General features: G+C 36.6%; 2 protein-coding genes across 5 annotated transcripts in view; one reads left to right on the forward strand and one right to left on the reverse strand.

Moving 5' to 3' along the window:
- AIMP1 (aminoacyl tRNA synthetase complex interacting multifunctional protein 1) overlaps positions 1 to 3528 on the forward strand; it is a 38774-nt gene extending 35246 nt beyond the window's left edge. For all 3 annotated transcript variants that reach the window (XM_017833546.1, XM_017833547.1, XM_017833549.1), the window contains exon 7: positions 3282 to 3528. In XM_017833546.1, coding sequence (XP_017689035.1) covers positions 3282 to 3448 — 167 coding nt within the window. In that variant the 3' untranslated portion in view covers positions 3449 to 3528. The remainder of the gene's footprint in view (positions 1 to 3281) is intronic.
- A 1205-nt stretch (positions 3529 to 4733) lies between these two features.
- On the reverse strand, positions 4734 to 11557 carry GIMD1 (GIMAP family P-loop NTPase domain containing 1). Of its 2 annotated transcripts, none has more exons than XM_017833551.1 (3): positions 11218 to 11557; positions 9366 to 9659; positions 4734 to 6185 (listed from the first exon to the last, which is right to left on the reverse strand). In XM_017833551.1, exons 2-3 carry the CDS (start codon positions 9624 to 9626, stop codon positions 5913 to 5915), a joined length of 534 nt encoding a protein of 177 aa, XP_017689040.1. In that variant the 5' UTR covers positions 9627 to 9659; positions 11218 to 11557; the 3' UTR covers positions 4734 to 5912. The 2 variants fall into 2 exon arrangements, with proteins under 2 accessions (XP_017689040.1, XP_017689039.1); XM_017833550.1 differs by having other exon boundaries at positions 9234 to 9659; positions 11218 to 11553.
- Positions 11558 to 11799: the final 242 nt, after the last annotated feature.

The raw sequence follows: 11799 nt of genomic DNA on the forward strand, positions 1-11799 counted from the left end.
AATCAAGTTATTTTTAAGTCTTCTCTCTCCACCATACAAAATATTCATATGAGATACAGACTAATTTGCTTTGGCCATTTTAGTCAAAGTAAACAAATGGTATCTTGTTGCAAACTGATTAAACTTTTCTGCAGCAACTGGAGAGTTTTCCTAAAACCATCGTGAGTGTTATAGAGGAGTGATTTGCTAAGCAATGCTGTTGCCTGGAGGAGTGTTCTTTTTTTTTCTTTTTTGATGTCTTTGCCCTCAGTGGAACTTTAACACTGTTTCATGCTCTAGTACATGAATCTTCAAGATCTGTTGTTTTGGTTTTTCTTCCATTAAGAGCTTTCTCAAACTTTTATTCACCTTTAGCAGAAAAGGTCTGATTTTTAAACCACAGAAAAATGATTCCATTGTGTGTCTGTAGATACTATAACCTCCTATTCAGTAATTGCCGTAAGACAACAATAATGCTTGTATGTTTCAAAGCTACCTGTGAAATCTTATTTCTGATAGCAGTATAATTGATGCTTTGATGCCAAAGGAACCAAAAATCCTTTAAGTTATATAATTAAATTATCTGGTCTAAGAATCATTGGCAATTTAGTTAATTACTGTCTCTTCAAAAGAGAAAAAAGTGGTAAAACTGGAGTGCAATGGTTAGCCTGTAGTTAGCAGGTTTCTTTAATCAAAGCTTTGGTGCATGGATGTTTTCCGTGACTTTCATAGTTACAGTCCAGAGTGAGGTAAGTGGCATTAATTTTTCATAAATTCGCACATCCCTGTGTCCTTTTGCCCCTTCTTGTGCTGAGATATATTCCTTCAGTAGTTTTTGAGCTGTTACAAAGTGGAGGGGTTTCTTGCTTATTATGAGAATTTAATTCATAATATTGAAACTGCTAGACTGAATGACATGTTTAATAAAATTTGGGACCTCTTATTTGACCTTTTTATGTAAACAGCGTGGAAAGCTAATAAAGCTATTAAAAGCTTCAATTTATTTTATTTATAGAAACCCTTCTAAAGAAATATTTTCTGGGAAGAAGGAATGCAGTGAGGAGAAGGCATAGGAAAATGCACAGCCTAAAGCTCTGGTAGTATTTAAAATTGGTGCCTTTGCTAATCTAATATGAGTTCACCACAGATCTCAAGGGAGCTTGATGCAGGATTCCAAAGAAATTTATTAACATCCAAAGCAGGTTTTTTATAATAAAAGTCAGGGGTTTTTCTTAATGAAAAAAACCCCATGTGCTTTTTTTATATTTGAAGAGGGGAAAGAAAATGCACAATGGATCACTTAGTATTCTGTTTAATGATTTTGTATGCATTCACTTTGATCTAAACCCACGTCTGCTTTGTTCATGAACTTGAGCATTGAGCAGGATTTTTATTTTTGTGAAAATGCACTATTGGCTCTAAATGTTTAATAATTTTTATTTAATAATTTTTATTTAATAGTGTCATTATTTCAATTTCTTCAGTTTTAATATTAATTATAGATGTTACCTAGAGATAGTTGTTAATGTTAAGTGCCCTCTGGTAGTGAAATAACTTGACTGCATTATTGAATGCTGCTCTGGTAATGCTAGCTTCCTTCACAGAAAAATCTGGCCTGGTCTGCTTCTCTTACAAAATTACAGATAGAGAAACTACAGAAGTTAGACCGATCTACAGGAAGAAATGACACAGTTTTGCAAGCATTTTGCAAGTACACGAGTAGACTGAGCCATTAAAAACATTTAAAGGAGAATGCCAATAAGGCATAAGGCAGGCTGGAGTGAGAGTAGTTTACTTAACCACTTGTTGGCCAGTCGGTCAGGAATACACCAGGCAATAATGAATTTCAACCAACTTCTAGGAACAGGTATGTTGAAATCCCTGTAGCCTTGTAGCTTTTCTTCCTGAACCTTTGGGAACACTGTGAAGTGGAATGTGAGAGTACTTGATGTTCTGCTCACTTCGAGAGCTCTTCCTCTGAGAGGGTGACAGAGAGGGTATGATGACTAGGATTTGGGTTTTGATTTCTTGCTTGTTCCAGAACTTTAGATTTTTATAGTTTAGGTAGAATGGTGCCAATATGCCACTCCAAGCAAGTAAAAATATATAGTGTAACAACAATGAAATAGCATGGGATCCCTTTCAACATTTAAATTTGCTGTAATTATGTTTAAAACAATTCTTGTGGGATTTGTTATTTGTCTTGCCTGTGTGACACACAAGAAGTCAAAAGCACCCAGCAGCATTATGAGTAAATAACTTTTTTAATACTTTTCTTTAATGGAATCTATGTTGTATTAGAATTAAGATATTAAATTTACTTGACCTTTGAACAGAAAATAACACAGTGAATTGGCTGTCTTGTTTTATCTAAATTATGTCAGCAGATGGCAATTTATGCAGTATCTTTGCAGCAAGAAAGCTTATTGTTTCATTTCTACACTTTGCATTTCATGCATATTTAAAAATAGGAAAAATATTTAATACTTCACTATGCTATCTAGTTTGTTGACAGTATTTCCAAACATTAATAGAAGAAACCTGCATTTTGTGGCCACTATAGATCCTTAAATAGTCAAATTTGCTGATGTAGTTAGACTGTCAATACCTCTACGGCATAGGTGGCTTATCCTGGTGTATGCATGAGAACTGAGGAACTCAGGAAACTGAGGCTTATAGAGACTGAGGGCATAATTCCTGAAACCTTAGCTAGCTTTTACTGCTTTGGTTATTTTAGGAATCAGAACTTGTCATTAAATAGTACAAAAAATAGCAGAACCATGTTGAAACTTGGGGCTAAAATTATAGGTCACTATTCTACACCAAGACTATTCTTGTTAAAGTTCAGTATTTCTCCACTGTAAGGGCATCTACTAAATTCACCTAGTTGCTTATAAAAAAGTCATTATTTCCTAAACTTAAGATGCTGACAAACCTGTGTCTTGGTGAGTAGTATATTTCTGTGGTCCTCATCTACTTAATTCTTAGGAATTATTTTGGTCTGTAATAAGTATGGTAAACTAATAACTAACAATGGCTTAATTTCTTCCTTTTGATAGTGTTTGTGGTCTGTTACAACCTTTTTTTCCCTGAAAGATGAACATTTTGAGAAAGTTCTGGTGACATTTCCTAGGCAATTCCTAATTGCAATTAAAGTTTTCATTTTGAGAACAAAAAGTAATATTCCTCCCTGCCCTTAAAAGTGTGTGCATTGATGTTATGTGGGCTGTCAGAGATGTGTACATATGTAGAGCTCTTACACTGAGTTGTGTGCTATTAGATTATTCTTTATTTTTAAACAGGAGATCCTGAGAAGGAGCTTAATCCCAAGAAGAAGATTTGGGAGCAAATCCAACCCGATCTTCATACCAATGACCAGTGTGTTGCTACATACAAAGGAGTTCCGTTTGAAGTGAAAGGGAAAGGAGTCTGCAGGGCAGAGACCATGGCAAACAGCGGAATTAAATAAATAAATGGTTTTTAGAAACTTTTTCAGTTGTTGAAATGGAAAGTGATGCAAGCACAATAAAAAACATGAAGTGCATGACTTTCGTTTGACTCCTTTTCCAGAGATCTAGAATGTGTTATTCCTCCAACATTTTGACCATTGACTTATTTACCGTGTTTACTGTCCTTGAGGTTATGTGTTGTCAACAGTTATTAACCGCTCAGTGCTCGTAACTTAATTGCCAAGGCTTGTTCGTGGTAGGACTACAGGCAGACAAGTATATTTTCTGGACAGCTTAAAGGTGCAGAGGATCTATGGAGCAAGAGCATCTCATTAAGGAAAAATTTCTGCCATATTCCTTGTGTGCTAATTGCAGTACTGGCAGTAGGTTAGTGAAGACCACAATTGTCCTTATTTTTCTAGTCACCTTGTAATAGTTTTTCTCCTTTTCTTCCAAGCAGTTTTCATATACATTATAAGCCTTTGCACCTTCATTCTTGCCTGTGTTATCACCATAGTCTGCAGACACTTGTAACAGGAAGATTAAACCATGGTGCTTCATGCCCTAAGATTTGCAAGTGGACATACTTTCATGTCCCTCAACTAAACTGTTACAATTTCATTAAGATCAAAGCTGCTGATTTGCTAAAATGGTTCTTTATCTAGTCCACCTGGGTATTTCATCCCAAATGATAGGTAGAACTAAGAAATAATGAATCACAAATAGATTGCTGGAACTAATCCAATACTAAAAAAAAAATCCATTTCCAGTGCCCAAACAGGTATAAAATTTATTGATTTTCTTGTTTTGTTTTAATGTGGTTTTTATGCAATGCTACTTTATAGAAAAGATGCTTTGGTTTTAACAGAAAGAGTTTCTTCAGTTTTTACAATTAGAATTATTCCATAATCATCACCATGGCTGGGCTTCGCGAATGAAGATTTGGGAAGGGCACTACCCACGTTTGTCACAAGCATGTTGGTGGCTAATGAGGCCAATACGAGATAGACATGTCCGGTTGCAAAAGGCACAGCAGAAAGACTCCTTAGGTGGTATATTCTGCAAGACACAATTCTTTCTGCATTGTCTTTTCTCCTCGAGAGTGATCCTGCGTGTGTTCTCAAAGGCATCAGCAGCATTATCGATAGTGAGTCTCCAGACCTCCCGATTGGAGGCCAGAGTAGACCAGTTATGTTGATCAATATGGCCAAGGCTGAGATGTTGTTTCAGGGAGTCCTTGTATCTTCTCTTTGGGGCTCCTCTCATGTGGCAGCTGGTGGCAAGTTCACCATAGAGCAAGATCTTAGGGAGGCGGTGGTCCTTCATCCCGGAGACGTACCCTGCCCAACGCAGCTGTGTTCTCAGCAACATGGCCTCAATGCTTGTAACTGCTGCTTGTTCTAGATATTCCATAGTAATGTTGTACAAATAGTCATGTTGCTAGGGTAATAGCCTCAAATTACTTCTTTTGATTCCTGACTTTTAAAAATATGAAAATAAACCTTTTGGGTCAATTTACAATAACCCTTTTAAGTAGCTATTTAGAGATATTTCAGATATTTTGGCATATGATATTTAATCAAACAGTTACTGTCTAACCATTGAAGCAGTAAGTGCTATTTTAACTACTGAAATAAAAAAATATTAACCTCTCTGAATTTTTCAGGCTTTGAACTTCATCCAATAAATGGAGAGAAAACAAAATGACAATGATATAAAATTAAAAGGAACATGTGTAAAAGAGAAGATGAACAGATTTCCTTTTCAAATGAGTTTTGTATGTGCCTGTAAACTGTTCATTTTTCATGCATCTGGGAATAAGCAATAGTAATTAGTTCTTTTAAATGTGCTGAATAGCATTAAGCACATGGAAGCCATTTTATCTGCCTTGTAAACTACATATCCAATAGTGACTTATTAAACAAAATCCTTGAAGTTCAAAAACTCAGTTATAACTAATCTTGAATCATGGTAAGGAAATACTTTTACAGGAGATAAATCTTAGCTTTTCATACCAGAGAGCTCTTTATAGAGATAGAAGTTCAGAGGAAAATCTGGAATTCAGAGGAACTCTTGAAAGCTTGAAGAATAGCAAAAGAGGCTCCCTTACAGTCTAAACTCATGTTCCTTTTGTAGTTTTATTTTGGTTTTTTTTTTTTTCATCTTCCAGATGTATATTCTGTTTGAGCTGGAATATACAGTCTGATGTAGTACAAAATCTCATTCGTGACTACATACATATTAAGGGCGTGATTTTAGAGCACTAACTTTTTCTGATTTTGTGGTTGAAGCTAGGATTCTGGATGCAGTAGTGTAAGGTATTATATGAAAGACAAGTAGTTTGGTAATTTAAAGAGATATTTCTAAGTGTATGTTCAAAGGTATTTGGATGTGGAGTTTTCCAGCTGATGGCTTCTACTTTTTTATTTCTATTACATGTTACCTACCATAGAAAATAGACAAATGAGCACCTGAAAGCTTATTTTATTCCTTGCTGTTTTTAAGTAAAAGCACTTGATAATTATTTTGTCTTATAAAATTCAAGAGCTTTCTTAAGACAGTGGTTCTTTCCTCTTTAATTATGCTCTTCTGGTTGTCTAGGAAAATGTATTTATGCTGTACTGAGCTCAAAAGTGACAACAGAGTGCTTGAGGCACTGTGCAAGTATGTTTCTTCACTGCATCCAGCTTCTTCTGCCTTGTCTGCATGAGTAAGTAAAACTGCAGTGAAATCCTTCCATGTGGGACCCAGAAGTTCCTGTAATGAAAACCAAATCTTAAATGGTTATCTCTTCTTGTTCCTTTTCCCCACTCCCATTTCATATACTTAGTACATTAGCAGACTGTTACATGGTTTTGGTTTTTTGTTTTTTCTTTTTTTCCTGGCAGTAATCCAGTTCGTGCTATCTGAGTTGCTGAAATATCTGGGTTTTTTTTCACCATTCCAAGACATTGGCATTCACTTTCTGTGGAAATATGTGGTCATGCAGTACTAGCAGTTCTCTCTTTTCTAAGTACAGATGTTAATAGAATTTCTCCAGTTATAAAATGTTAATGTAAATAAGGAAAAATGGTTTTTTAGCTACATCACACATTAGTTTTAAATCGGTAGTTGCCACATATCCATATTTCTGTAAGTTTTACAGCTCTTCGAAAAATTTTTTATAAAATCACCAAATCACCTTTTGTTGAAAAAATAAATGATGAATTTCTGTGTAACACCAACTGCAGTTCTAGCTGTGACCCAGCAATTCAGGAAAAACACAAATCAAATACATCAACTTAAATAATGGGCAAGAGAGTTTGTCTTCAACTTTGGTGGTTTATCTGATGGAGGCAAATGGAGAGAACAAGCTGCTTTTCTTTCAATGAGTACAGAAAATTTTAATATGAGTAAGAGATTGGGCTTTAATTTACAGATGTAAATGAAATTACAACTTCAGTGCGATCATGTTATCTCCTATGTGATGAGAAGCCTAATTTGGTAATAAAGTCCACTTTTCAATTATCTTAATTAACTATAACCTAAATACCAAGGTATATAAAACTGCTCTAAAGGATATCTTTCTACTTCCAAGATAGGTGGGGAGTTAAAAAAGCCTGGTGTTTTGATAAATTAATCTGTTTTAGACATTGAGGATGAAAAATATTACACACATCTACAAAATTGTGCCATAGGCTGCTTAAGGAAGTCTTGGATTATTGGTTTCAGAAAGAGAGGATAGTGCTTTGATTTGCTGAGGACTCAAAGTCAATTATAATGTTTGTTCCGAAATTAGTATCTACCACTTTCAATTCATTAGGCTGTTATTGGGAAAAAAAATACCAGGCAAGTTTAAATTCTAGTAGTCTTTTACTGATATGCTGCCTTCATTTGTATACCACCCCTAATTTGCAGAGAATCATGGTAAAAGCTCCTGATTTCTAAAGGTGGTCTTCATGCTTGTGTCTCCATCGAATGGCACACTAAAACAAAACTGTTAATGTTCATATTCCCAGCACCCAGGCACCTTTCCTGCCCTTTATTTTAGTGGTTGATGAAATCACAGCAGTTATTGCAGGAACCAACCACTGTAGAAGCTCAGTCTGTTTTGATCATGAAACAGAAGTGTTGCATCTGTGCACACCTGCAGTACCATCATCTTTTTGGTGTTACAGAGATGCAGTGGCTTGGCTCCTATGACTGGAGCTTTGGAATGAAAGGCTACGGGCTTTTTAGGAAGGACAGGCATAGAGGAGATGAAGACAGGGTAGTGACCAACTGGAGTGCATGGAGCTCTGCCTGAGGATGGTTGAGGAGCCAACTGAGAGCTCATGGGTCAGGATTAAAGAGAGTACAGTGTTAGGTGACATTATAGTGGGGGTCTACTACAAGCTACCTGACCAGGAACACTGAGCGGATGAGGTCCTCTGGAGACAGAGAGGAGCTGTCCCTGTTCACAAGCCCTGGTCCTCACAGAGGACTTCAACCTCTCCACTATCTGTTGGCGGGACAACACAGCACAGCATAAGCAATCCAGGAGGTTCCTGGAATGCATTAATGGTTACTTCCTTCTCCAAGTGATAGAGGAGCCAATGAGATGAGGATATGCTGGATGTTGTTTTCACCAACAAGGAAAGCTCATAAAGTTCAACAAGGGTCCTGCACATGGGGCAGGGCAAACCCAAGCACAAATACAGGCTGGGTGGAGAACGGATTGAGAACAGCCCTGAGGAGGATGTGAGGGTTTTGGTGGATGAGAAGTTTGACATGACCCAGCAATGTGCACTTACTTCCAGTGCCTAAAGAAGGCCTAGAAGAAAGAAGAATAAAAATATGTTGAAATTTGAATCAACTGTCAAACTACTGAAAAAGTGAGTAGTCTACCATAGAGAGGAAAGCAAATCAAACACATTTTGAAAGCTATCTTTTCATTTATATATTTACTTAGCAGTGTGTTTTTATCTACGTATCTATTGTATATGTAGATAATATCAGTTACAGCAGATGCAAAAGACTTGATGGACTGAGAAGTCCCTTCTGGTCATAGATTTTTAGAAAATTCATTAGTATAAGATAGATGCAAGGTGTAATGTGCAGACTTTGGCAATAACTGAAACCCTTTTTTTCTTAGTAAGTCATATGAACCTGGTTCTTTTGATCAGATAGGCAAATTAATATCTGCTGGCCATTTTTTTCCTCTTCAAAGATATGTATGCATGTGTCTCCCTACATACCTTAACTACTTGCAAAAAAAAATATTTATTTCAAGTCAGTTATGCTATTAATTTTCTTTAGCCTGAGTAAATTTATGGTAGCTCCCTAGTTATTTTCTCTTAAATAAATACAGCAGTACAGTAGTAACAGTGCAGGACTGAGCTGATCATCCTTGTCCCAGGTCAGATTTTCTGTATGATTTTGGACCCATTGCGCTCTACTCTGTTGCTTTGGAGAGTGCAGTAACTGACTTTTGCTTGCTTTAAACAACATTTCTCTTGAGCAAGCTAGATCTGTCATGATAAAGCACGAACTGTAATTCTGAGAGAACAGCTTACTTTGATAGGTAAATTTGGTTCCTAAATTCCTTTGTGCCAAGCCCACTTACAAAAGAGAGTAGTTCTTGCCTCTCTTTTCTCAGGTTTATTGCAGTAACTGTAGCTATGGTGTTGGAGTTGGGAATGGTGTTTCAACTGCTGCACTGTGAAGTGTTCCAGTTTTCATCTGCACTTCTTTATTTTACCTTTGCAGTCAACTCTTCCATAGCTATTGTCCCCTGAAGATAAAAGAGTTGCCATTAGGGCAGAGACTTCTATTTGTTTTCTTTACCTGGATGAACTGAACTGCATCATTACTCTCATCCGGACACAGAGGCAAGTCAGCCCGCAGGACCAAGAGAGCCAGGTGCAGGCCTTCCTCCCCGAAGTGGTGAGCCAGGGCTGATCCCACCATGTCTCTCACCTGCTCCTTGCTCAGAGCACTGTGAGGGTAGCTTGGAGTGTCAAGTACTCGAACGCGGAGAGCCAGCTCGCAGCCATTTCTTCGCATAATCCCCAAAATGCGGCAGCTGCGTCCAAGGCTACAGCATGTAGTCACAGAGCTTGGGGAGCGACGGCTCTCAAAGTCTGAGCTGCCCAGCAGGCTGTTCCCAGAAGCACTCTTGCCAGTCTGAGTTTTTCCAAGGACAACAAGGTTGATTGTCATCTCATTGGTGTCTGCCATTGTCTATGCTTTCTTTTATCCACAAACCTGTCACTAAGTGAAGTACAAATAAGGTGTTTAAGATAACTTAAAAAAAAAACCCAAACAAACAAACAAAAAACTCCCACAAAAATTTCAAAATTCATTGTCTTTTGAGTGTTATTCTCTGCCTGAAATTTTTTCAGGATTGTGGTGTAGAATAATATTTAGTACAGGACATACACCTCTGTCTGATCAAAGGATGGACCTTCACTGTCTTTCACAGTCTGCTGCTGAGAAATAAGAAGATCCTGTGAAAGGTGTCACAGGTAGAAAAGCAACCTAACAGGCTTCACTCCTACACTGACAGAAACTGAAGAGCTAGGAAAGAATCTGATGTGAGAAGAGATTTAGGAACAAGCAAAGCAGACAGAGCTAAGGAGAGGCAACAGAGAAGGGAGGAATTGGGAAACAACTGTGGAAAAGAGTGTTGCCATGCAGAGAGACTAATAGATTAGGAAAAGGAGGAAAACTAGGGGAGGAAGAAGAGAATGGTAACAAATAGGTGCTGCTGTTATTGACTACATTTCAGGATGTCAATATTTACTTGTTTTGGGAAAAAAAATGGATAATCAGGAAGAAGTAGAGTTTAAAGGAGTACTTCTTCAAAGCGGAGAACAGCTTTCATCAGAATATGTCTTTCATCAGCTACCACTGAAGTTGAAATAGACTAATCTGAAAGGGCTTTCTGACGCGGATAAATATAAGTATGTCACTAAAAAAAGAGAAGAGCTGAAATAGCCAATGCTGCAGCTTCTAATCCCATATGAAAATGAGATTTTGAAAATGTATCCTACATAGACTTAATAACACAGTGGAAAATGGAGACATAGACTGGTGGATGAAGAGTTGGCTGGGTATAATTTCCAGTTACTGTAATTGTTCATAAATAAGACCTCTCATCCTCTTTGTTCTTTTCTGTAATCCAGTATCTGAAGGGTGTTTGGTGCATATTGATTGACTAACAGGAATACTGACTATTTAAGTAAATTCAGACATGTTTCAAAAGGTAAAACCATAGTGGCACTTGGTAGTTCATTTTAAGTTTTCAGCGACATCCGAACTTCAGAAAGAATTTTTTAATTAAGATTCTATTTTTAGGTGTTCATAGAGAAATCATGGATAATTTTAGACTGGGATTTCCTGTGCTTAATTCATTTAGATTCTTGCTGTGCAATTTAAGCTTTCTCCCTCAAATTAAAGCCATGCCTAAATCAAACTTTTGAAATAAGTTCAGTACAATGCCAAACGTGCAAGAGCTAGTAATATGCTAATTTAGTTACAGGCGACATTGAATACTGTACGTGATAATCTTCCTTACTGAATTCACAGTGCGATTTTTGTGGATTTTTCAATGATCAATTTCCTTTTAAAAAAGACACCTTATGAAATGATTATCTTCAGTTATTAATCAGTTTAGATGTGCATTGTATACTTTTTCTGTAGCATAATAATATGACTTGGTAGACATGCATTTGTGCATTCCTTTTTTAAATTACAATCAAATATTTGTTCTTTTTTCCTGTAAGCAGCCTACCCTTAAATACTTAAATTTTCATATTGTGTCACTTACCTTATTTTCACTTAAATTCTTCTTGCAATCAGACTTCATTCATAAACCACATGTGCAGTGTAAAAAGAAGTCCATATATGAACTTTGAAACTAACAGCAGCAATGTACCATGCTGCGACTGTTACGTACACATGAATCTGGTTAATCTATTACTAATAGATCCTCATTCAATTGGATATATTTGGTCAGTAATTGGCACTGTTGAATTTTTGCAACTTAGCTACAGATACCGTTTTTGCAGTTACTTTAGTGATTGTATGATGATATTTTTGAAAGTTGCTTGAATTCCACCAGCATTTAAATGTACAAGTGATAATGGAGGTGGTGGAATTACTTTGTATTGCATGTTCTGAATTGCTCTCTCTTATTATTGCAATGAATTAATAATAGCAATATTTTCATAGCACAAGGTAAATAATTTGCAGACATAAAGATGTTTACCTAACAAAGATGGATTAAAATAATAAAAAAATGTATTAAGATACAGAAATTATTTGTGAATCAGGAAGAAAACTGAGGGCTTGCACAACTGCCAGTCATGTGCATTAGCTGTTGACTGGATGGCCTAATACATTCCTCTTG

The sequence above is a fragment of the Lepidothrix coronata genome, unplaced genomic scaffold, assembly GCF_001604755.1.
Source record: "Lepidothrix coronata isolate B3197 unplaced genomic scaffold, Lepidothrix_coronata-1.0 Scaffold215, whole genome shotgun sequence".
In the NCBI taxonomy this organism is placed as follows: domain Eukaryota; kingdom Metazoa; phylum Chordata; class Aves; order Passeriformes; family Pipridae; genus Lepidothrix; species Lepidothrix coronata.